Genomic DNA, 26,794 nt, shown 5'->3' on the forward strand with positions numbered 1-26,794 from the left:
CCCAGGCCCTCATTTCTCAGACCTAAATCCATCCCAAATTTCAGATCTTGGTGAGACTCTCTTCCATTCCAGACATAGTCTCACCGTCTCTTTGCTCCTAGTTAAGCACTGAAGCCTGTCTCTTGTACAGGTACAGCAGTGCCCAAGGTGCTCATAGAGGTGGATATCAGGGATGGCAGGGAGGTCAGAGCTGGAAGGGATCAGTCAGAACTCCTAGGTTCTCTTCTAGGTTGCTTATTGCCAGGGTTCCTCTACCCCTGCAGTACTGAGACCAGATCCCAGCACCTTATGTATGCTAAGACAACAACAATCTTCTACAGAGCTACAAACCCCCAACACTGGGGGTTTGACTGGTGGGTGAGACTTAACCAAGGGTAGGCTCAAGCTAAAGGACAAGTCCCAGTCATGTCACCTAGTAGGGCTATCATGCCACCTAGCAGGGTTACGTACTTATGATAGCCAGTCACCTGTCTCTGATACGCTGTGTTCTGTCAGATAGAAATAAGAGATATTCAAAAGATAAAGGGAGGTAAAGGCAGAGGGTGGGGCATCAAGGAAAGGGAGGGTCCTGCACCTCCAGCCCCATAGCTTCTGTTTTCAACCCGTTCTAGGGATAGGGATTAAATGAAGTGTCTATCAAGGGAAGGGGACTGTGGCTGCCTCAAATCGTTTCTGCAACCCAGGCCTTTTTCTTTTTTATTTTCATTCATAGAAAAGAACGATCAGAATGAGTGGAAATAAACCAAATACCACCATGAGAAAGAAAAAAAGCAAGATACACCACCAGGAAAATGGAAAGAAAAAAAATAAAAAGAGACTGGAGACAACGGCAGGAGAGTATACATCTTGACATCAGAAACCAAGGTGAGATGAGGGTGGGCAGTGGACCCAGGGGAAGGGGAGGAGGGGAGGGAGAGGGCCGGCCCCACACCCACCAGGCACCCCATACAAACACAGAAATGGCAGAGGAGGGAAGGGAGGGAGAGGAAGGAGGGAGGGGAAGGAGAAGGTAGGAAGGGAAGAGAACAGAAAAGCCAGGCACAGTTCGGGGCAATCCAGTCCAATCCAAACCAACCAAAACTTCAGACCATACCTTCGCTGTTTAACGTCAGGTGAGCCGGACCTTGGAAAGGGGAAGGAAAGAAAGAGAGAAAGAAAGAAGAAAAGAAAGAAAGAAAAGAGGAAAGAAACAAAGAAAACACGAGTCATCAAAATCAGCCAGAGAGAAGGGAGAGAAAGTTGTTGCTGCCACAATTTAAAAACCCTTTTTTAACTTGTGACAGACATCGGGGGAGAGCCCCCAGCCCAGCAGCTGAGGGAAGGGGCCCGATGCGGAAACAGGGTGGAGGGAGGGAAAGGGGAGAAAGAGAGATCAGGATGTGGGGGGGGGGTGAGAGGTGTGAGCCAGAGGAGACAAGGCAAGGAGTTGCTACAGGGAAGGAGAGAACTTTTTTTGGTTTCTTTTTTTTTTTTCTTCTTGCCGGAAAAAAAAAAAAGGAAAAGGAGGGGAAGCAGGGGCTGGGAGGCTGCTTGTTCCTTTTCCTTTTTTCTTTTTTCTTTTTTTTTTCTTCCAGGAGGTGGAGAGAAAAAAAAAACGGTCAACGAGAAAAAAAAACAATTCAGATGGAGGAGAAAATAAAACACAACACAAAAATCAAAGCCACCTGGAGAAAAAGAGTGTATCCTGTTAGAGTGGGATTGAGTGGGCAAGGGACCTCCAACCACCACCCCAGACACATCCTCTGGGTCCCCATGACTTGGGGGAGAGTGTGTAGAGTAAGGACTGTGGCTGGGCCTTAAGGAAACCTCCACAGCTACATAGAAAGGCATCCTCTCCAGTCCTAGCCCTTCCAGCTGCCCATTCCAGCCTCATGTAGAGATAGCAGGTCCGAGAGAAAACCAGGGCTCTGGGGAGCCAAGGAAACTGGAGAAAGGAAAATGAGTCTATGGAAACTCGGGAGCGAAAGACAGTGGCGTGATTCTCTCACAGTCGGGGAATCATGGAATTGCGTGCCTTTGGACAACAAGGTCCAAAAAGGACAGCCAAGACCCCTGGGCAGGAAGCCATGCTCTCTGAAACCCAAACACCTCATGCCTAAATGATTGTACAGGTCCCCTTTCCCTGGCCAGGCCCTTGCTGAGCTGATCCAAAAATAGACAGAGAACAATTTAGCCCAGTGGGCAATCCCTGGCAACCCTCCTTAGCCTGAGTCAGTCCAGCCTAAACCAGACCAGGACCCCAGAACCCAATGAGGCTAACACCACCAGGCCAGCCACAGGACTCCCTGAGATGACCAACTAGCCCTACAAAACCCTAGTTCCCACCTGATCACAACCCTGCCTTCCTGCTGTGAGGTCAACCCAAAAGGGTGGGAGAAGACCAGCTCTATGTCAAGAAAACCATCCCAGCTCCTGTGGCATGAGATGCTGGCCCTTGGGATGGAAACTGAAGCCACACATGGAGGCCAAAAAGCTGCGGGCATCTCTGGGGCAGAGCAAGGGCCAGGATACCCAGGGCCAGGAAGCAATGGGAAACTGAGGAGGCTGGAAAGGGGGTCCTGGGGAACTTATCGCCAAATGGCTCCTGGTACCTCCCTCTCCATCTCTGTCTCATCCAGTTATTTTTCACCTCTAGGTCTGAGGCTAGCTTAAGGGAGGAGGCCACAGCAACTGGGGGTAGCATCAGGACAAAACAGTTTTCAGGAGACACTGGTTTATTCAAAGCACTTGTGGGTGCTTTGGGCTGTCTTTTTAATCTTTTCTCCAAATAACCCCTACCCTGCCACTCACTCCTCCCTCACAAAATTCCAGCACCTTCTAAAGGTCCGGCCAGAAGCCCTGACCTCTCCTCCCATTCTGCCTGTCAGCAATAGCCTTGCCCTGAGAGGCACTCAGAAATCCAGGCTTCTGCGGCCCTCAGTCCAGAGTCCAAGGCCCCATGGATTACTTCATTGTCCTCTGCCCCACTACCGCCTACATCCCTTAGGCCTGACTACTGCTAGGGGAAGTCTCACATTTACCCTCAAGACCCTTCAGCTGCCCAGCTCTCTGCCAGCCTCATTAGCATGCGGCACTCTCCCTCTGTCACCACGGCAACCAGCTGCTCAGCTCCCTCAGGCGTGACAGCCCCAGCCATCTTGGTGAGGGGAGACCCATTCCCTTCCTGTCTACCCCTGGCTCAGCTCTGAATGACTGGATGACCGAGGGATCCGATCCTTATAGCCTGCCTCCTCTCCCACCCCAATCCATAGCTTACTCCTTGTCCTGGCCCCCGGACCCCTGGGGAGCTCTCTCTCCCGTGTCTACCTGTGGCATCTGCCCCTCCTCCCACTCCCCCCACAAGCTGGCAGTGATAGATGGCACTGCCAAAGGTCCTTCCTAGGGTACTCTATTTGGCTAATCTGGGTCTCCTCTCCCTGTTTGTAAGAGATTAGGAAGAAAGAGAAAGTGCTTAGGGTACCACAGAGCAGGATGCCTAGGTTCCTAGAGGAAGCTAGGCCTCAGACCCAGAATCCCAGCATCATAGCCAGATGGAGAAGAGGAGGCACAGAGGAGCCCTAAGAGATCTGAAAAGGGACCTCACTACCAGGGAGGAAGTCCCCACCTCCAGCTGAACCCATGTCTCCCCTTGACTTTTTACCCAGACACCAGGACAACAGTCATGAAAAAGAAAGATAGCAAGATTAAGAGACACAGACAGACATGCAGAAGGACACACAAAGGGATTTTATTCTTGCCTACACTCATGCATGCGTGTGTACGTGTGTGCATACACACAGCACCCCATACACACCCTGTACTGTTGCTAACATCCAGGCCCACATCTAAACCAGCAGGTGCCAGGACACCCCACCACAGATCTCATCCCCATGTCTCCAAAGCTGAGCTTCCCTTTCTTCTCCCTGCCCCAAGCCACTTCCCTGCAGCCCCTGCCCTTCTCTCCCTGCCTGGACCTTCCCTCTGTGTTCCTCTCATGTCTGCTCTCTCTCCCACAGTTGTGCGTGTGTGTGTGTGTGTGTGTGTGTGTGTGTGTGTGTGTGTAAACCCCATCTCTTTCTCCTCTTCCTGTCTCTATGCTCCCTCATTCTTCCTCCCAAGCCTCTCCTATCCCCTTTCTTCCCTCCCCCGCCCTTCTCTTTCTCCCTCTGTCTCTCCCTTTGTTGCAGAGACACATGACATCAAGAGCAAGTAAAAGTCAGTCCTACACTAAATCTTATCTCCAGCCCTCAGAGGGCTGCGTCCACCCAGATGTGCAGGCTCTCCCTTCTCACTGTTTACAACAGAAGTAAACAGTGACACACAGAGATGCAAACATAGATGCAGACACACAAAGCCCAGACGCTCCTCCAGGGACTCATTCATGGATGCAAAACAACAAGCCAGTACCCAGCACGCCCACACAGACAACCAAACCATATGAATGTGCGCACACACAGACACAGGGGCTGGTCCGCTGGGACCAGAGCACCTGAGGAGCCCCAAAAAGAAAAAACACAGAGAGACAAGGCAACCCACGGATGCCACAAGGAAAATGGGTTCCACTCACACTCAGGCCTAGAACCCTCATTGCCTGCCCTTCTCAGGACTCCCACATCCTTGATGTCTCTGCTCTCCTCCCACAAGGGCCAGGCCCAGGGGTCTCAGAATGTGCCCTGACCACTGTCTTCCTAGGATGAGGGACTGTGGAACAGGATGGTGATCAGAATGAGCTTCCCTCACAACAATCACCTCACTGTGATGACCTGTGACTGCAATCCAGCCTCCAGGGTGGACCACCCTATCCTCAACCTCATTCCACCCCAAAGAAGGAAAGGAAACAGAGGGGAAGTAAAGCTAGGGAAGACTTTCCAAGAATGATAGAACCCAGAGACTCTGGAGAAGGACAGGACAGAGAGAGATTCACCGACAGAGCCCTGGAGAAAGAGGCAAAGAGAAAAACCAGAACAGAAGGCAGGGAGAGAATGGACAGAGATCCAAGCGAAGCCCACTCCACCCTTGCCCTGGAGCTGGGCTGCACAAAGAAGCTGTCCTCTTTCTCCCAGCCATGGGCAGCTCTAACAAAGCAGGGGAGCTGGTCCCGCCCACACACCCCAACCATGGGACAGACCCCACCCTGCCTGTGCTCTCCGCCACACTGTCACTGCCCTGAGTCCTGCAGCAGAGGCATAAATACTCTCCAGCACAGGTCCCAGGCCAGCAGCCAACCCTGCCACCCCCTACTCCCTTATATACACAGCCATTGTATGCTTACTTGCTTGCTTTTTGTCTTTTTTTTTTTTTGTCTTTTCGTTTGTTTTTCAAGATAGGGTTTCTCGGTGTAGCCCCCAGCTGTCCTGGAACTCTCTCTCTGTAGACCAGGCTGGCCTTGAACTCACAGAAATCCACCTGTCTCTGCCTCCTGAGTGCTGGGATTAAAGGCGTGTGCCAAAATGCCCCGTTCATCCATGGTACGCTTTCTAAGCTGAGCAAAGCAGTGTCTGCCTACTCACTTCTGGGCTCTTCCAACACTGACAGCTACATCCCTCTCTCCAAACTCATCACCTCTTCCCAGGGATTGGAGAAGCATAGAGCAGCATGGGCAAGGAGAAGAGCCGCCCTCTAGCCAGCGGCTTCCCCAGTCAATGAACAAAGAAGCCTGGGAAGAGGCAGCTCAGTGAAGAAGACCCAGACATCCTTCCCCCTGGGCACCCCACAAACATGAGCAGACAGGAAGCTGTTGCATGGCCAACAGTGTCCCTTCAAATAGACCCTTTGGGAGGTGTATTTTACCCTAATGATCAAGGAGGCTCTACTCACCTTCCATAGGATGTTCCTCTATAGTCAGTCAAGTTCAGAGAAGGGGAGCAGGGAAAGAAGAGAAAGGAGACCTGTTAGCAAATATGCCATGGATAGTTGCTTTAAGGACCAAAGGATTCCAGGTCCCCAAGCCCACCAAGGCCCTGACATGAATCCCGACCTAGAAGCCCCAAAGCTCAGAGGACAGCTTTGCTGGGACCTGGACAGTGACTACATTGTCTCCTGAATGAGTACCCCCAGAATTAGCCAGTCTTGGAGGGCTGAGAGGGACTTTTGCATTTTGCACTAGATCTTGTTATACCAGGAAACTGAGACCCAGAGCAAGGGCATGATGTCCCAAGATTACACAGAGACAGGAAGCAGAGCTGCAATCAGAGCAGTGAGCAGCCAGACTTCCCGACTCCCTGAGACAGGCTCCTCCCTTGCATTCATTCCACTGCAGCTCAGAGACAGATGGGGACACGCTCACACCAGAGACTGTCTCACTGAGCTTGCCGAAACACACTCACACTCAGTGACACACTGACACACATAAGCCCTGAGCTACCCACTCTGGCATTTAGCTCTCACAAACTCATGCCTAAAGCTTTGCACTCAAGCATCTGACCACCCACAACCCCCTGCCCACCCAGGAAAGAAAAGGCACCCACGGAAGTCAGATTGTGACACCGCCAGGCCCTGGGTTTGATCCAAGAAAATGAGATTCTGTCCCAAACTGCCCATCTGAGTCACTCAATCTCTCTGCACCCTGACTACAAAGAGGGTGGACGGCACCTTCCTAAACTCCTCCTGACACTGGCTCTGCCGCGGTGATCAGGAGAAATGTCTTCACTCCTTGTCTGGCTTTTGTATTTGTTTTCACATCTCAGCCTTTCAGTCTTATTCTGGCCTGGAACTTACTGTGTAATACAACTAGCCTCAAACTCAGGACTATCTTCCCGCCCCTTTAGTGCTGGGATGCACTATAGGCATGCACTACCACGTTCCTTTGTAAGTACTGCTGGGGATCAAATCCAAAGCTTTACGCATGCTAAACAAGCACTCTATTAATTGAGCTGCGTCCTCAACTCCAGAATGTGTTTGCTTATTTGTTTGTTCGCTTGTTTATTTCAAAATACTTGGATAGGCCAGGTTGGCCTCAAAGTCGCTATGCAGACAAGGCTGGCCCTAATGTCTTGATCCTCTGCTTGCTTCCACCTCGAAATGCCTTCCAAAGGGTTGGATGAAGCAAAGGGCCTCTAAACCGATGGTCACCTAGGCTCAGTCAAAATCAGAGGGCCACACTGGGAGCCCCTGGACCATGCCACACCCCATGGGCCATCAGCCTCACCTATTAGGGCCTGTTCTGGACCTGACCTTGGGGCGCACCTGATGGGGGAAGAGGAAATGTGGATGCGAGCAGTTCCCTCAGCTAAAATCACAGCTCCTCAAGCTCCTTTGTAAGAGGACCAATGTGCTCCTAGCTTTAAACATTTTCACAAATTCACTCACTGGGAGGCTGTTAGATGAAGCCAAAGGCAGAAGAGAGAAACTGCCCAATCTACAAACACACAAACCCTCACGGAAAGACTCACATACAGATCCTGAGATAAACAATGAATTCACACACATGTATACATGCTGCCTCCTCCCTCCTATGAGCACATTCTGTGGGATCTGTTCATATATTTTTAGGGAGGGGCATTATACTGCAAAACCAAATACTGTTATTTATCATACTTCATGCCACCTCTCTGATACACATGCAGAGACTGAGTGCAAACATCAACACCTGCACAGCGACCGAATACATGTTATTATTGATGCAGCCACCCACCCCCCCACACCCCCACCCCCGCCCCCCACACCCACCCCCCACCCCCGCCCCCCACACCCCACCCCCCACACCCACCCCCACCCCCGCCCCCCACCCCCACCCCCCCACACCCCCCACACCCACCCCCACCCCCGCCCCCCACCCCCCACACCCACCCCCACCCCCACCCCCCACCCCCGCCCCCTCAGTGCACAGCTTCCTTGCCACCTACCCATCTCGTTCTTTATCCACCCACACCCCTAGCCTCCATGTTACAAATATGCTCTACAATACACAACAGAGAGACTTTTGCCTGACAGCTACACCACCAAAGCTGTACAGACCACAATTTTCCTAAAGGCTCATCACAGTTATGAGGGAGCTGTCCAGTTAAAGAGACCCTTGGGGAAGTCCTTGAACTCTTTGAAAACAGTTGTGCTGGAACTCTTTGATCCTAGCACACTAAGGCCCTGGCCAGTCCCAAGCCACCAACCAGCACCTGTGTAAATGAATCATTTTGATTTCCAGATAATTCCACATAGCAGATATTTCAAAAAGTATTTCCAGGCTGGAAAGATATCTCAGTGATTATGAGGGCTTCCTGCTCTTCCAGAGGACCCTAGTTGGGTTTCCAGAACCCACTTGGGCAGCTCACTACCACCTATAACTCCAGCTCCAAACTTATCAGGTGCCTCTGGCCTCCCTGGGCAGCTGCATTCATGTGCACACACTTATACACAGACACACACAGAGAAGCGCATAACTTAATTTTTGTATTTTTGGTTGTGAGCCTAGCCTTTAAGGGTGAGCCATCTCTCCAGCCCCATAACTGAATTTTTTAATGGGCTGAGGAGATGGCCCAGTGGTTAAGAGTGCTTACTGATCTTACAAAAGACTCAGGTTTGGTTCCCAGCATCCACACCGTGTGGGGACTCACAACCACCTATAACTCCAGTTCCAGGGAATTTGATGCCCTTCTCTGACCTCTTCTGGCACTGCACCACACAGTACAAATGCCTGTCCTCAGGCGCGCACACACACACATAAAATAAGTGTCTTTAAATGAACAGCGTTTTAAAGTATGCTCAGAAACACGAGGTCATCATGCTCCCAAGAGACCGTAGACTTCTCTGTCTGCTCGGTGTTGTCTGTGTCCCTCACCTGCCATCCCAGGCTTCTCCAGGTTTACCTCCCTGCTCCTCAGCCACCTGTTCTCCTCACCCATAGCTCACCTTGATGCCTCAGGGCAAAGGCCCCTTTCCAAACTACAATTCTAAAAAGTGTCCCAAGATGCCATCTAACCCAGGGCCAGGCCCACTACCAAACCTCCTGTGCCATATTGCACATCTGCCTGGCTGTGAGCCATGTGCTCAGTGGTATATCTGCTCCTCTCTGAGGAAGAGACACACCTGGACCATTCTGCATTGCTATCCCATTAACTACTTGCCAATCAGAGCCACCATGCCCTTTTCTCTCACAGGCTTATCGCTCTCAACCTGTCTGAGACAGTTTCAGAACCCTTTCCCCCATTCCCTCTCCTGTCTTGATTGAGCCAGACAGCCAGAAAGCAGTCCTCTCCTTTGCCACACCAGTTTCCAGGACCTACGGGTTCCACCTTCTAAAACCGTCCATGCCACGTCAGTGCAGCCCAAGTGAGGCCCTATCTGTTCTGCTGGAGCTCTGCCATAATCTCCCTTCAATGTCTTTTCACCCTGCAGGTTATATCTACACACTACCTAATGCCACCATCACATCTCAAACCTACTGCAGTGTATATGTCTCTACAGCAGTGTATATGTCTCTACAGCAGTGTATATGTCTCTACTGCAGTGTATATGTCTCTACAGCAGTGTATATGTCTCTACTGCAGTGTATATGTCTCTACTGCAGTGTATATGTCTCTACTGCAGTGTATATGTCTCTACTGCAGTGTATATGTCTCTACAGCAGTGTATATGTCTCTACTGCAGTGTATATGTCTCTACTGCAGTGTATATGTCTCTACTGCAGTGTATATGTCTCTACTGCAGTGTATATGTCTCTACTGCAGTGTATATGTATCTACTGCAGTGTATATGTCTCTACTGCAGTGTATATGTATCTACTGCAGTGTATACCTATCTACTGCAGTGTATATGTATCTATTGCAGTGTATACCTACTGCAGTGTATATCTATCAGCTGCGGTGTATATCTATCTACTACAATGTATATCTACTGCATTGTATATCTACTGAATATATACATAGCACCTTGCTGGACTTCACCAGGGAAGGTCTAGTCTTCTCAGGTAAATCCCTTTGAGTCTGATCACACCTCCTTCAGTCTCCTGGCCTGCAACAATCCAGGCTCCAGACACACCCAGCAGCTTTCCATTCCCCTAGTAGGCCACATTCTAACTACTCTTCCCAACACACACACACACACACACACACACACACACACACACACACACACCCGTCTGAGAAAGCCAATGGTTTCCCTTAAGACTCATGTCAATACCTGTACATGCTGAACACAGGAGAGCAGCAGTTTCCCTCTTCTGGGCCAACTCTGTGATGCACATTGTCTTACTATTGCCCTTGTTAAAGCTACATTGTAACTGTAATTTCAAGTTGGCTTCCTGATGGGACTACAAAACTGTTCAAGAGACAAAACAATGTCTCATTCACCTCTCTACTTCCAGCTGCTTTCTCAGCTCCCGGCTTGTAAAAAACATTGCTACGTTTGTTGAGTGAATAATATAATAACACTTCTTGTGTTCTGAGGACTAAAGTAGGCCTGGCTCCTGTTGTGTACTGTTTCTTGTATCCACCACTACTATTATAACCCTCAAATACAAATGACTGTTCCTCTCTGTTAGAGATGAGGAAACCAAGTGTCCAAAAGCAGAGGCAGGGCTAGCTCCATGGCTCATTCCACAACTGAGAGGACCAGAGTTCAGATTCCCAGAACACACATAAAAACTAGGTGAGCATGGTGGTCCACCTATAATCCTAGAACACAGGAGGGGATAGAAACAGAGAATCCCCAGGGCAAACTGGCTAGCCAGACTACCCAAATGGGAGTGGGGGTTAGTTCATTGAGAGACCTTGATGTAGAGAGCAATTGAGGAAGACACCTAAGGTCAACATACACATATACATGTTTGCACACATGTGCACAGACACACACATAGATATATGCAAGCATGAATGCCACACACACATATGTACATAGGATAAAATGCAGAAACAGTTTATCCAAGGCCACACTGTTGGTGGCAGACAATCAGATTTGAATCTAGAGAACAAGCAAGATGGCTGAGTAGGTAAAAGTGTTTGTCATGCAAGCCTGTCAGCCTGAGTCCCATCCCTGAGACCTATACAAAGATTGGAGGAAAGAACTAATTCCACACGGTTGTCTCTGAACTCTGAGCACCATGACATGCACATCGCCCCAGCATACATCATGTATACACAAATGCGCACACACATACACACACACACACACACACACCAGCAATAGTAATAAAATTTAGTAAAATCTTAGAGACGAGGTTGGAGAGATGGCCCAGCAGTTAAGAGCACTGACTGTTCTTCCAGAGGACCCAGGTTCAATTCCCAGCACCCACATGGCAGCCTATAACTGTCTGTAACTCCAAGTTCTGATACCCTCACATAGACATACATGTAAGCAAAACACCAATGTGCATAAAATAAGAATAAATATATTTTTTTTAAATCTTAGAGGCTGAAAGAGAGCTCAGCAGTTAAAAGTGCTTGCTTCTCTTCCAGATCTGAGTTTAGTTCCCAGCATCACACAGCACTCACAACGGGTGTAACTCCAGTTCCAGGGGACCTGATACCCTATTCTAAACTGAGATCACCAGGCCTTCATGCGGTACACAGACATACATACAGGAAAAACACTCATATACATAAAATTAAAATAAATACTTGTTTAAAAGTATTGAAATCAATAAATTGTTTAAAGATTTAATTCAAGGTTAGGCATAGCAGCACACGCCTTTAATCCCAGCACTCGGGAGGCAGAGGCAGGCGGATCTCTGTAAGTTCGAGACCAGCCTGGTCTACAGAGCGAGTTCCAGGACAGCCTCCAAAGCCACAGAAAAACCCTGTCTCGAAAAACCAAAAAAAAAAAAAGTTCAAGGTCATGCTCAACTATATATCGTAAGTGATTATGTATCTGTATAAACTACAAGACAGAACCAGGTCCCATCTCTTTCTTCTCCCAGCCTCACCATGACCCAATATAGGATGGAAACATCTTGAGATGTACATTCTTAGCCTAAGAGACAAAACTGCTAGAGGCTTCCAGAATGCTAATCTGCATTGTATTTTATTTCCCAGGAAACACAACCACTCTTGTTGCCGGAGACATCAGTTCTCTCATCTCTCCACACTCCTCTTTCTCCACCATGGCAACTCCCTCTGGCTCAGTCATCCTTCACAGTCTAGCCCAGTGCCATCTTTTCCTTGAAGCCTTCTGGCCACTGCGGTAAAGAACCGCAGGAAACCTAGTGATCATTGGGAAGGATGCTTAGAACATAGTTTTCCATGGCTCAGTCAGTTTCTCAGGTTCACTCAGCTAGCAAGAAGAACGCCGGGCCTCAGAGCTATCAGCCCAGGCAACCACTCTGCTGTCTTTCCCTAGGAACACCCAGCTCAGCTTTGCACCGCTCCCCAGAGAGGTTCATCCCTTTTTCCAGCATCCCTTTCGCCCCTGGCAGCATCAGGACCACAGGCCCTAGAAACTGTTGCTGACAGGGGAATGTCCTATTTCTGACCTGATCCCAATTTTCATGTACATGTGTACTTGATGTCCTGACAGAGGACAGGGATGGCGACAAGGATGACACTGTCTTACCTAACATGAACTCAGAGTCCCAGCAGACTTGTTATCAAAGACAGTGAAGAAGATAGGAAAAAAGTGGGGGGGGGGGTAAACAATCAACACCATGCTCTGAGACCTCACAAGAACAGTGCAGGAAGGACCACATCTAGGGAGGAGGCCATGCGAGTCCATCTGGAGTGACACGAAGGGTAATTAGCCCATGACCTCCTGAGTCCTTAGGGAGAAAGCTCAGGGAGGTGGAGAGGTGTGAGAAGATTTCCCATTGAGCCGGGCAGTGGTGGTGTACACCTTTAAATCCCAGCACTCGGAAGGCAGAGGCAGGCTGATTTCTGAGTTTGAGGGAGCCTAGTGTACAGAGAGAGTTCTAGGACCGCCAGGGCTACACAAAGAAACCCTGTCCCAAAACACACAAACAAAAGATTTCCCATTGAAATGTTATCAGCCTTGGCGAGTTATGTGCTTTGATGTGATATCCTGACTGTCTAGGATGAGTTCCTTCCCAGGATTTCAGAACACAGGTTCTCCTGCTTCTGTGTCTCGTGGACTCCTCTCTAAAACAGCCCAGCAGACCCAAAACACATGTGTGCCCTCCACACACCTGGCTTAGGAAAGAAACTGTAGCCCTGGGATCTGAAGGGGTTACTAGTTTCTTGTGAAATATTGCCCCTAAGAAGCTCCAAAACATATGGGGCTGGAAAGATGACTCAACGATTAAGAGCATTGGCTGTTCTTCTAGAGACCCAGGTTCAGTTCCCACATGTGGCTCACAAACATTTGTAGCTCCAGTTCCAGGGAATTTGACACTTTTCTCTGGTCTTTTTGGAAATGGCACCAGTGTGGTACACAGACATAAATGCAGATAAAACACCCTTACACAGTTGGACATGGAGGCACAAGCCTTTAGTCCCAGCACTCTCTGTGAGCTGGAGGCCAGTCTGGTCTACATAATGAGTTCCAAGCCATTCAAGGATTCATAGAGGAAACTCTGTCTTAAAACAAAACAAAGAAATAGGGCTGGAGAGATGGCTCAGTGGTTAAGAGCACTGGCTGCTCTTCCAGAGGTCCTGGGTTCCATACCCAGCACCCACATGCCGCTCACAACTGTCTGTAACTCCAGTTCCAGGGGATCTGACATATTCCCACCAACGCACATAAAGGTAAACAAGTTATTTAAAAAGGAAATAAACAAATAAAAAGTTCCTGCACGCACGACGATGCCCAGTGATGGACTATCCCCCAAGCTGCTTTCTGTCAGTCTGTCAGGGTGTTTTATTACAGCAACAGGAATGAAAGTCCTGGGATAGCTGTGTCTAGGGAAGGCCCAGGGCCAATACAACTCCACGCAGGCGTGGTCTGCTGCTCCAACCCCCGCCCCTTCCGGACCCCCTCCCCTTCTCGCCTCTCTACTACCCTTCCTCCAACCTGCAAAACAGAAACTTCTTGGTCTGCTTTCCCACCTCAGCACAAAGACAGCATCTCCCCCACAGCTGGGGTCTCTGCACCAGCTGGCTACTCCTGCAGCTATCCCAGTGGCCACCACAGCTGCTGTCGCCCTTCTTGGCAACTCCAAAACGATCAAAGTTCAGGGCAGGAGGCATCTCAGTCAGTAAAGTGTTTGTCTCACAAACAAAAGACTCAGTTCAAGTCCCCAGAACTCAGGTGACAGTGCAGGTCTAGTGGCACACCTCTGTGATCTTAGCACTTGGGTGGGGGGAGGCTGAGGGGATGGGCAGACCTCTGGTGCTCACTAGACAGATAGCCTAAACTAATCAGCAGATTCTAGACCAGAGAGATACTCCTCAAAGAATAACAAGGCAGATTGCACTTAAGGAATGACATTAGAGGTTATCCTATGACTTGCATGCATATATGTGCATATATACTCACATATGTGCACATAGACACATATACATATACAAATAAATATTATTAAAATTTCTTGCTTAAACTATCTTCCAACCGATTTCTCTACCATCTAACTGCTGTATAGAGTCCCTCAACATTTCACTCCCTGCTTCCTAGATACAGTTCTTATCTTCATCACATACCTTATCAAAACCCTTTGTGTGTGTTTGTCAGTACAGCATAGCCAGTTCCCATCCATGGAGTGTTATATGAATGATTTAAACCAGATGCCCAGCCCGGCTTCAGTTTCTCCTGCCATGAACTCTGTTCTTTGCCCTGTGCTAGGTGCCCCTCTACAGATGAAATACACATTTACTCTCTTCCACGCCTCTGAGTTTGCTATTCAGTGTTCAAACCATCCCCAATAACAGTTCACAACCATATCACCAGTCCTCTCAACTTAAACCCTTTCTTCCCTTGAGACCCCAGTGTACTTTGCTTATTGGAATGACAAGGAGGAATTTAGTAGGGCACTTGCCTAGCATGTGGTAGGCCCTGGGTTCAATCCCCAGTACTGTAAAAAATTTTAAAACTTTACTCCCACTAATTATGTGCCACTCATATATACCTTCAGACACACACACACACACACACACACACACAAATAAATGTAAAACTATTTGGAGTCTGTTCTTATGAGCTTTCAGTACTGTGCTGTCTACCCGAGACAAATTTTATTTAGTGTACATGTGCATACATGTTTACCACAGTTCTGTAAACTGAATTCAGGACATCAAGTGTGGTGGCAAGTACCTTTACCTGTGGAGCCATCTTGCTGGCAGTTTTTTGTTTTTAACACTGGGTCTCACTATGTAACCCAGGCTAGCCAGGAATTTGCTATGTAGCCGAAGTTGGTTTCAAATTTGTAGTGTTTCTCCCGCCATGCACCCCTCCACAAATGCTGATAATACCACCAAACCTAGATAGCGATCTATTGTTTAATCACTACACTACTATGTCTGCCCTGTCACTAGACAGGTACCACACTGTATGTTGTGCTTTGGGATTTTGTTTATTTATTGCTCTTGGAGGTTGAATGGTCTTTAAAAATCATTTATCTATTTGCTCTTATTTATGTGCATATGGCTGCATGAATCTGTATACACCAAGTATGTCCAAGTGTCCATGGAGATTGGAAGCACTGAACACCCTAGAACTGGAGCTACAGGGGTTGTGAGCTGCCTAATGTGGGTGCTGGGAACCAAACCTGGGTCCCCTGCAAGAAAAAGTGCTCTCTACTGAGCCATATCTCCAGTTCCAGGCTGCATGTTCTCTCTTATCTGAAATGTTTGGGACAACTATTGGATTTTTAAAATTCTTGATGGCTAAATATATATAATGAAATATCTTAGGGATGGGATCTGCGTCAAAGGAGATAGTCACTTGTTTTACATACACCTATGCATATGGGCAGCAGATGATTTAATAGTGTTTTCAACGCAACCACTTTTTTACCATTTAGTCCATCAAATGAGGTTGGTGCAGAAGATCCCTCTTGTGACATCTTGTCAGTACCCCTCAACATCTCAGGTTTTAGAGCACTTGAGATTTCTGGACTGAAGATATTCAGCCTGTACCTATTGAGCGTTTTCTCTGTGACACATGCCACTCTCTGGACCTCACATGCACTAACTGGGATTATTGCAGTGACTATTTGATGCAGGTACTATTATTACATCCCCTTACAGACAGATGGGTGCTCAAGTCTGAAGTCAATGGCCAAGAGGCCTGAAAGCAGACTCTCTTAACCATTCACATGACTGACTTTTATCTACTTCCTAAGCATTCAACTCCTGGAGCAGACAGTTCATCTCACTCACTTCTGACTTCCCCATAGGCTCCAGCACACCACAAAGGGGGTCTTGATCACAGCTGTTAAATTAAATGGCCAGTCCACCAAGGACACAGGGTGTCCACCTCTGCACAGCACACACATTAGCAGCCTTTTCCTTTGTCTCCTAAGCAAGGTTTACACCTGATTCCACCTGAGGTCCTCCACACCTCCCGGCATAGCCCTTCTTCCTGATCACTCTTCTGGCCCTTCTCCACACGTGTAAGTGACATGAGGAAGAACAGTTGGATAAACCATGGCAAAAGCCCCGTCTGCACCACCCCAACTTTGTCACACAGTCAGCAGCAGGTACGCAGATGCTCAGCCACTCTTCCTTAGCTCTGAAAGCAGTTACATGTGCCCGGATGCCCCAGAGAAAGCAAGCAGCAAACATTCTGGCATGTGGGTTCTCATGTTGGTGGGTAAACCCAGACCCCAGGGGATTACAGGGGAGATTCCAAAAGATCCACAAATCCATATGTATACCAAACATCTCAAGGCAAATTGGTACATCTTGCCTATAAAGCTAAAACTATTTTTCCTAATGTATATTTTATTAGCCACAATGTTGAATACAACATCAAAGTCATCTGAAAATTTTCTGAATTCATGAGAGCTTTGAGTCATTTGTTTTCCCAATAAACACATACAAAAAATGATAACTAACTCTTTGGAAGGTTGTACTGTGAATTACTAACTTTTAAAAATGTCCTTGAATTCAGAAAAAGTTGGAAACCACTCAAAACAGGTAATAATGAAGTGACTGTAGTTTCCAAAGGAGGTTAAGGACTAATTCTGAAACTTCAGAGATCTGCCAGGACCTAGTCTCTTCAGGCTTCCTGCCCCCACCTCAACAGCTAACAGCAGGAGGCCATGTTCCTCCTCCTCAGGTGGATAAGAATGTACTAGAAGGAACAGAAAAATGGCTTGATGGACAAAGGTACTTGTTGCCAAACCTGGTGACCTGAGTTCAATCCCTGGGACCCAGACGGTGGAAAGAGAGAAACTACTCATGTAGGCTGTGCTCTGACCTCCACAAGTGTGCTGTGGCATGACTAGTACCCACACACAATAAATAAATAAGAGGAATACATTTTTAATTAAAATGTAGGTTTTGGGAGATGGTTCGATGGTTAAGAGTATTTGCTCTTCCAGAAGACCCAGGTTTGGTCCCCAGCCTCACTCACAACCTTCTGTTACTACAATTCTAGGGGATCTGACATACTCCTTGGCCTCTAGGGGTACCTGGCATGTACATGGTGCACATACATACATGCAGCCAGTCACACACACACGCCAGCTAATAGTGTTTGCCACCCAAGCCTGATGATCTGAGTTTGAGCTCCAGAATCCATGGGAAGGTGGACAGGAGAGAACCAACTCCACAAAGTTGCCCTCTGACCTTCACACACCTGCTATGGTTTGGTTTGTGTGCACCTATACAGATACACACTAGTGGGAAACAAAATTTAATTAAAAAAAGAAGCAGATTCTGCTGGATGATGTTTCTGACAACCCTGGGATGTCTTGGAGGAAAGCCTGATAGGATGGCACACACCTACACCTCCCAGCACTAGGGAAGCAGGGAAATGACCATGAGTTTGGGCTACATAGCAAGAGTGTCTCAAACACACACAAACATACACACGGACACAAATACAGGAATGTGCTAGAAGAAGTGGATGGATACTGCTTATTACAAAAAATGCTTAGGGCTGGGCATTGGTGGCACTCAGGAGGCAGAGACAGGAGGATCTCTGTGAGTTTGAGGACAGCCTGGTCTACAGAGTTAGTTCCACACAGAGAAACCCTGTCTTAAGGGTAGGGGAGCTGCTCAAGAACAAACACAAGGAAAATAAATAAGGCAGGGGTGGAAAGAGGCAGGAGAAGGGCCTGTCAGCTTCAAGGGCAGTCGGCAGTCCACTCCATTCACCCACAACAGTTTCCAAAACACGCACTTGCAAGTTTTCAAGAACACATATGGCTTAACTTCAAGCTTTCATTCTCTCAACCACTTATTCATATCTCTCCATTCATTCTCCAAGTCTTAATCAAACACCCACTAGCTGCTGAGTACTATATTAGGTGCAGAGAACACAGACACATCCTGCCCTTCATCAGACAAAGCACCTCTCTCTCAACAGATCACACACAGAGATATCTACGCACCACATCCACACAAGAATCTGCCCGCTGTCACACACGGTGGCTCAGATGCACACAGCCATCTCTCTCTGCTCAGCCGACCTAAGCATTCACTTGACTCTAGCACACCCACTCAATAAAACCATTCTCTCACACACAAACTTCAACACATCTTAGACATCATCACACAGTTCACTTTCAGGAGCATACACTTAGTGCGCAGAAGGCCTCTGGATGCTTTCAGAGAATGGATTGACCAAGATCCTCTCAGTGCAATTCTCATATACCTAGAGTTAATTCTGCCACAATGAGACCTCATAGCAGTTACTACAACCTCTCCCTAGCTCAAATTTCCCCTCCCTTAAATTAGAAAGATGGTGAACCTGTTTTCTTAGGAAGGCTGGTGGTGGGGAGGACGTAGGAGCTGGAGAATAAAGATAGGGCTTTGGGACTTAAGTTCCAAATGCCTTTTTTTTTTTTTTTTTTTTTTTGGTTTTTCGAGACAGGGTTTCTCTGTATTGTTTTGGAGACTGTCCTGGAACTCGCTCTGTAGACCAGGCTGGCCTCGAACTCACAGAGATCCGCCTGCCACTGCCTCCTAAGTGCTGGGATTAAAGGCGTGCACCACCAACGCCCGGCCCAAATGCCTTATTGAGGTCTCTCAGTGAAACATACACATGCGAACCCTTACCTGGGTGCAAACCCTCACAGCTGTGTTCTAGTCACTTTGCTAGGCACTGGCCTCCAGTCAGCAAGAACAATGCAAACAGACCCATTCACACATATGCACCCAAAACACACTGGCAGACTTGCAGTCCTCTGCACAGCTTCACAGCTTAGGGAGCGCCTGAGCTCCTTGGAGAAAAGGCGAGAAGGTGTCATGCTAATACTCTCAGTTCCTAAAGATGCATTCCAGAACATAGTCCAACAAAACAATCCAAAACCCTTTCTTAGATTTTCTGTTTGCTTGCTTTTTTGTTTTGTTTGGGACAGGGTCTTGTGTAGCCCAGGCTGTTATCAAACACTATGTAGCTGTGAGTGACCTTAAGCTCCTGCCCTTCCTGCCTCCACTTCTCAAATGCTGGGGTTAAGCCTGGGCACCATCACACACAGCTCCTTCCTATCATCTACCATAGCTACAAACACAAACTTCTGAAGAGCAGACTTTCCATACACAGGGCCACATCTGCAGACTTGGCTCCTCCGAGCCTGACCACACGCACACAGCTTTGAGGATACCATCCCCAGAGCCACACTGGTTTGTGGGCACACTCTACCTCAAAGGCCACACATACACTTGCGAAGCAGTTCCCAAGCAAGTAGAGACAAAGGCTACTGCACACACCTGCTGGGCAATGAGCTGCCACCCCTAAGTCAATGGAGAAAATCTTTCCTCTGACCATTCAGTCACACCAAAATAAAAGCGGCTCCTTCTTTCATCCCTCTAAAGCACAGCCTAGCTACCCTCCATCCAACCTCCTCTTTCTCCTGTCAATGAGCTCAGCCACGCACACCTCTCTTACAAACTGGGGTGCTGGCTGAGGCCCCAACATCTTCCTTCCAAGGCCCATTCCAAATTCTGTCCCACCTCCTAGCCTTATCTAGCCCTATAATCCCCATGCCAGCCCCAAGCTGGAAAGGGTTTCTGTGCTGGAAACACAAATCTCGCCTCCCAGTCTCGCACCTGGGAGAGACTGCATGCCATCCTGGCCTATCACCAAAAAGGTCAACTTTTAGTCAGGAACCTCTCAGCCACCCTCTTAAGCAACTCTGGAGATCCTGCGACAGAAAAGATCCACTATTCCCGTCCTCCTGTCCTCTTAGGTCACGGCATCGCTGTCCATATCCCTGTCCGCCCTCTGGTGTGCATCCACGCGGACTTCTGTCCGGGCCTCACACATCAGTCCTTCTCACAAAGGAGTGGCTAGTGTCAGCAAACCCCAGTCCCTCAGAGGCCCTGCCCACTCGGACCCCTCCCACTGCATCTCAAAGGGGGCCACCAACCCTATCTAAAGCCACCACGAGGCCCCGCCCAGCGTTACAGGTCCGCACCCATTGTCTCACCCGCCCTCCTACAGTCACCGCCTGAGCAGGCCTCACCCACAAGACCTTCCCATCCATTCACAGGCCCCGGGCCACCAGCTCCTTCTGGACCTCAAGCACAGGTCCTGTGAGGTTCACTCTGGTCACGCCCCAGCCACGCCCACATTATCGGCCTCGGAGCTTCCCCTAGAGCGGCACAGGCCCTCAAGCACTTGCACCCGCCCCCTAAGCCCTAACACGGGCGCTACCGCGCAGCCATGGCCATGGCCGGCTGGGGCGCGCTCTCCCTCGGACTCCCGCCTCAACACAGGTCAGCAGGCCCTGATCCACACACCCCTCCATTTCGCTCCGGCTCCAGGACTCACCTTCACTGCAGAACTTGCCGCCAAAGCCAGTATGGCTGCAGTCGCAGCCCACCTCGCCGGGGGCTAGCACGGTACAGAGGCCGCCGTTGGCGCAGGGATTGCGCGCAGGAGCGCAAAGGGGGTCGGCAGCCGCGCCGCGGAGGCCCTGGCTACCCAGTAGAGCCGGTGGCCGCTCGCCCAGCTTCAGGTTGGCCAGGAGGCCGCGGAAAGGTGGCTCGTACTTGACGGTGCTGAGCGTGAGCGCAGATAGGCGCACGTCGGGTGGGATGCCACCCACGAACAGGTCGCTGGCCACCTGCATCTCGCGCCGCTTGGAGCGCACCTCGGCGGCGCGGGCCTCGCCGTCCACCGCCAGCGCCGTGCGCCGCGCGTCGCGGGTCAGCAGCACCATGTGCCAGCGGTCGTCGGCCACCGGTGTGTCCAGCTGTAGCGTGGCGGGCTCGGCGCAAGACAGCGTGAAACGCAGTCGCAGGCGCCCGTCCACCAGCAGCAGCTCCAGGAAGTCGCAGTCTCCGCCGTCGTCCAGGTAAAGCAGCAGCGCGCGCGTGGCATTAGTGCGCAAGCTGAAGCTGAGCTCGCCGCTGCTCGCCGCGCCCGCCCAGCGCGCGTAACGAGCCCACTGCCCGGGGCCGCCGCCGAACTCCAGACCACGGATGCCCGCTGCCAGCGCCAGCAGCAGCAGCAGCAGCGACAGCTGGGGTGGCGGTCGCCACCGACTCCCGAGCGCCATGCCTCCGGCGGCCCCGACGCCGCCCGGCCCCCGGCCCCGCTCAGGCTTCAGAGCCGCGGGCGCATGGGGCGGGGAGGGGGCCGGGCGCCCCTCGCGCGGAGCGGGGCTCCCTCGCCGATTCACAGTGCCATGGACCCAGCCGCCGGGGCTCAAATGCCCACGTCCCCGGAAGGCAACGACGGCGGTGGCGGTGGTGGAGCCCCTCCCCCGCGGCGGACTCGGATGGAAGGTGGGGGAGGGACGCCTGCAGGGAAACAGAGAGGAAAGGTTTAATCGTGGGTTCAGAGTCAAGGGGTGTCGTTGGTGTCTGACTCCCCACCTCAAGATAGCAGGTGGCCACCTGTTTCCTTTTAGCACTTTTCTGTTTTTTGGAAACAGTCTCATCTAGCCCTGGCTCCCCTCCCACCTCCACCCCACAACTCTTTATGTAGCAGAAGATGACCCAGAACTCCTGATATCCTCCCGCCTCCACCTCCTCTTGCAAGTGCTGAGATTACAGGTCTGATCCAGCATGGCCAGCTCCCTTGAGGTCTTCAGCTGGTATTGGACCTTCGGAGGTTCTCCAAAGCAAGAGATACCATCATACTTGAAAGTGCCGAGGGACTAACAGTTGAAACGAGTGCTTACTGTGAGCATTATTGGTTTGTGGTGGGCTGGCGAAGAAGTGACACCGTAGAGTCTATATGAAATCCAACGGAGTAGCCCTCACCCTAACCCTCTCTGAAGTCCAAAGGTCAGGACCAAGGCCAGTTCCTGAAGGGGTGGGGCTAAGGAGCTATCCTCCAACAGTTAACCCCAACCACTTCTTTTGAGCCGCCTAACCTCTGGGCCTGGCTCCCACTTTCAGACAGGGATAAGTCTCTCTCATCAGCTCTTGATGTTGGATAATGAAGTTGCTAAATAATTCATTGGGATTAATTAAATGCCAATTCGTCAATGGTACTACAGGGTTACCAGACCAGGAAGGAGCAAGGAAGAGAAGCCAGCCAGGACCCAGGAATCCTTACCCCAAGCCCTACCCATCCATCCTTGAGCATAGACGTCCACTTCTGTGCCTCCATTTCCCTTAAAGCCACACTAAGCCTTCTCTAGACTCCCACCCTCACTTTCTGGCCCAGTCAAATGTCCAGTTTCCACTCGCCCAGGTCTTTCTGAATAAGGGTGAGTCACCCTCAACCTTCCTCCAGTCCTCCGCCTCAGGACTGGTCCCAGCACCTGGGGTTGTCTTCAATACAGCTCATCCAGGCCCCCCACCCAGGGCTGAGGGGAGCTACCAGGAGGCAAGCAGGTTCATTTGCATAAAATTGCCTTTCTGAAATGATTACCCTTGTAACCGGCTGTCAGAGAGCAATTTATACCCCACGACAGGGAGGGGAATTTGCATCTCGTTAAACTCCAAGTCGTAATTATTTATATCCAACAACCCTCCTGAATATTGCATTGATTTTATTTTGGGGAGGGAGGGTGGGAAGGAGGGAGAGAAGGAGGTGATGAGAAGCCTGGGAAAGAAGCAGGGAGGGGCCAGAGTTTCAGAGGAGCTGGGGACAGGTGGAGAGGAGAAAGAGGAAGCAGAGGAGTCCATGGAAAGTGGTAGAGGTAGGAGAGTAATGGAGGAAAGATGGGGGCCTGTGGAAATTAAAAATAGAAGATTGAGAAAGTCAAATTCCAAATTCAAATGGCATTTGTCATGGCCCAGGATCCAGGGCATTTTTTACAAATGTTGTTTTACTTAATCAGTCAAAGAGTTCCATTATTCCTATTCACCTTGGGGAAGCCCACATAGAGGAGTTGGGGACTTGGCCAAGGTCACACAGACAGCCAGTGGTGTACTAGGCCTCAAATCCAAGGCTCTCCAACTCCAGTGTGCCCATGAGGGAGGTAAAGAGCAGGACAGTCAGAGGTGAGCTCCCAAAGGTGAGAGGAGTACTTGGGGGGCTAGGGTGGCGTGGGCACTAGAGACCTGCAGAGAGGAAGCGGAGACAGAGAGAGAAGCAGCCAGGGCTCCACTAAAGAGTGGAGGGGACCCACAGAGAGTGACAGGAGGGCAGGATGGCGGGAATGACCCATGTTCAGAAGAAAGATGGCAGAGAGGGCTCTGAAGCCCCCAGCGGCGGCTAGGGAAACATCTGAAATACAGCTGCATAGCCAGCCCCCTCTGCTCTTGCACCCTGCTTCTGGCTGCTGTCTACTGGAGTCCTACAGGCTACCGTGGTGGTGGGGGAGACCAAAGTATCCTGCCCCGGCACCCCCAAGGGCTACCCCTGCCCAGTCAGGGAGAAGATAGCCAGGCCAGCAGCCCCCATTTTCCTGCGAACACTGCCAGTTATATATAGCGTGCCTCTGCCTCTCCTCATTGGGTAATGGAGATAATTAGCATGCGCGGGCTAATTAGCCAATCAAATTAAATGCAGCACCTGCTCCCAGCCTGATTGACGCCCTTACCCCCCCCCCACGCACACACATGCACCCCCCCAACCCAGGGCAGGGGGTAGGAACCCTGAAGCTAGAGAATCAGAAAAGCCAGAAAAGCCAAAGCCCCCAGCCCTGGTGTCCAAAAGACTGACCGTTCCTCACCCCCCTCCTCTGCTAGGGTCTTGGTCTCAGTCTGGCCCGCCTTGCTTCTGTCTGCCTCTTTCCTAGCCCCCACCCCACCCCCGGACACTATTTTGGGGGGGAATTAATTAGCTATTGATTTCCACTGGTGGAGGGAATGAGATTGTGTGTTGCTATCCACTCACACACACCCAGCTTGGGGGAGGGGTGCCTTTCCCCTGCCCCTCCCCCCACCCCAGTCCCCATCATGTCACAACGCTAAGCCCCAGCCCTCTAGAGAGGGAGCAAGGGAGAAAGCATGAGGTGTCTCGTTCTGTCTGTCTAGTCAAAAAGTTGAAGGAGGATGGGTGGATAGAGTAGAAGCTGGGGGAGATCCCAGAGGCTCCCAGGCAAGGGCCTGGGTTCAGAGCCAAGGGCAGGTTATCTGGTAGGAGGGTACAGAGTGGTTGAGAGTTCAAAAACGGTGACTCTAGCTAGCCTGGGTGTAGAGGGAGAATAGGGTGCAGGTGCCTATCTGTAGGCAGCTGTTGGGGCAGAGGCTGGGTTTGTGCAGGTCCTCAGGAGAGTGAGGGCAGGTTCTGCCTTGCAGACCCTCCATGCTCATCGTTTATTGTCCTCACAGCTCTGCAGGAGAGACCTCCTGACTGCACCAGGGTCAACCAAAGGGAAGCCCAGCCCTCCTGGAGTCCCCTCTCTGGGGACCCGGGGGCCCTCGGGGCAGCTTCAGGCTTGCGAGGAGGCAGAAACAGCCCCAAGAGAGCTCAGCAGACACCTGGGCCCTTCCCACTCCACTTCACCCACAGTGCCTGGGACACCTGCTGCCCTTGCCTACTCCCCGCAGCCTCTCTTTCCAAAGGACCTGGCTTCTGCTGGCTCCCCCTCCAAACCTCTCTGCTGCTAGTATACAGAGGGTTCTGATATAACAGTCTTCCCCAGGCCTCAGCAGCAGCCTGGGCTCCAGAGGTGGACTCCCCTGCCTTGCACAGCTACCTCAAGGTAAGGTTCTGATATAACAGTCTTCCCCAGGCCTCAGCAGCAGCCTGGGCTCCAGAGGTGGACTCCCTGCCTTGCACAGCTACCTCAAGGTAAGGTTCTGATATAACAGTCTTCCCCAGGCCTCAGCAGCAGCCTGGGCTCCAGAGGTGGACTCCCCTGCCTTGCACAGCTACCTCAAGGTAAGGTTCTGATATAACAGTCTTCCCCAGGCCTCAGCAGCAGCCTGGGCTCCAGAGGTGGACTCCCCTGCCTTGCACAGCTACCTCAAGGTAAGGTTCTGATATAACAGTCTTCCCCAGGCCTCAGCAGCAGCCTGGGCTCCAGAGGTGGACTCCCCTGCCTTGCACAGCTACCTCAAGGTAAGGTTCTGATATAACAGTCTTCCCCAGGCCTCAGCAGCAGCCTGGGCTCCAGAGGTGGACTCCCCTGCCTTGCACAGCTACCTCAAGGTAAGGTTCTGATATAACAGTCTTCCCCAGGCCTCAGCAGCAGCCTGGGCTCCAGAGGTGGACTCCCTGCCTTGCACAGCTACCTCAAGGTAAGGTTCTGATATAACAGTCTTCCCCAGGCCTCAGCAGCAGCCTGGGCTCCAGAGGTGGACTCCCCTGCCTTGCACAGCTACCTCAAGGTAAGGTTCTGATATAACAGTCTTCCCCAGGCCTCAGCAGCAGCCTGGGCTCCAGAGGTGGACTCCCCTGCCTTGCACAGCTACCTCAAGGTAAGGGTCTGATATAACAGTCTTCCCCAGGCCTCAGCAGCAGCCTGGGCTCCAGAGGTGGACTCCCCTGCCTTGCACAGCTACCTCAAGGTAAGGTTCTGATATAACAGTCTTCCCCAGGCCTCAGCAGCAGCCTGGGCTCCAGAGGTGGACTCCCCTGCCTTGCACAGCTACCTCAAGGTAAGGTTCTGATATAACAGTCTTCCCCAGGCCTCAGCAGCAGCCTGGGCTCCAGAGGTGGACTCCCTGCCTTGCACAGCTACCTCAAGGTAAGGGTCTGATATAACAGTCTTCCCCAGGCCTCAGCAGCAGCCTGGGCTCCAGAGGTGGACTCCCCTGCCTTGCACAGCTACCTCAAGGTAAGGTTCTGATATAACAGTCTTCCCCAGGCCTCAGCAGCAGCCTGGGCTCCAGAGGTGGACTCCCCTGCCTTGCACAGCTACCTCAAGGTAAGGTTCTGATATAACAGTCTTCCCCAGGCCTCAGCAGCAGCCTGGGCTCCAGAGGTGGACTCCCTGCCTTGCACAGCTACCTCAAGGTAAGGTTCTGATATAACAGTCTTCCCCAGGCCTCAGCAGCAGCCTGGGCTCCAGAGGTGGACTCCCCTGCCTTGCACAGCTACCTCAAGGTAAGGTTCTGATATAACAGTCTTCCCCAGGCCTCAGCAGCAGCCTGGGCTCCAGAGGTGGACTCCCCTGCCTTGCACAGCTACCTCAAGGTAAGGGTCTGATATAACAGTCTTCCCCAGGCCTCAGCAGCAGCCTGGGCTCCAGAGGTGGACTCCCCTGCCTTGCACAGCTACCTCAAGGTAAGGTTCTGATATAACAGTCTTCCCCAGGCCTCAGCAGCAGCCTGGGCTCCAGAGGTGGACTCCCCTGCCTTGCACAGCTACCTCAAGGTAAGGTTCTGATATAACAGTCTTCCCCAGGCCTCAGCAGCAGCCTGGGCTCCAGAGGTGGACTCCCCTGCCTTGCACAGCTACATCAAGGTAAGGTTCTGATATAACAGTCTTCCCCAGGCCTCAGCAGCAGCCTGGGCTCCAGAGGTGGACTCCCCTGCCT

General features: G+C 50.9%; 1 protein-coding gene across 1 annotated transcript in view; it reads right to left on the minus strand.

Moving 5' to 3' along the window:
- The window catches only part of Nrxn2 (neurexin 2), a 116,924-nt gene that overhangs the window by 79,521 nt on the left and 10,609 nt on the right, over nucleotides 1–26,794 (minus strand). The window contains 3 exon segments of the mRNA XM_005063924.4: nucleotides 1,094–1,123; nucleotides 5,797–5,814; nucleotides 20,737–21,710. Of these exon segments, the coding sequence (XP_005063981.1) occupies nucleotides 1,094–1,123; nucleotides 5,797–5,814; nucleotides 20,737–21,466 (778 nt within the window). The 5' untranslated portion in view covers nucleotides 21,467–21,710.

This window comes from Mesocricetus auratus, unplaced genomic scaffold (genome assembly GCF_017639785.1).
Source record: "Mesocricetus auratus isolate SY011 unplaced genomic scaffold, BCM_Maur_2.0 Super-Scaffold_4256, whole genome shotgun sequence".
Taxonomy (NCBI): domain Eukaryota; kingdom Metazoa; phylum Chordata; class Mammalia; order Rodentia; family Cricetidae; genus Mesocricetus; species Mesocricetus auratus.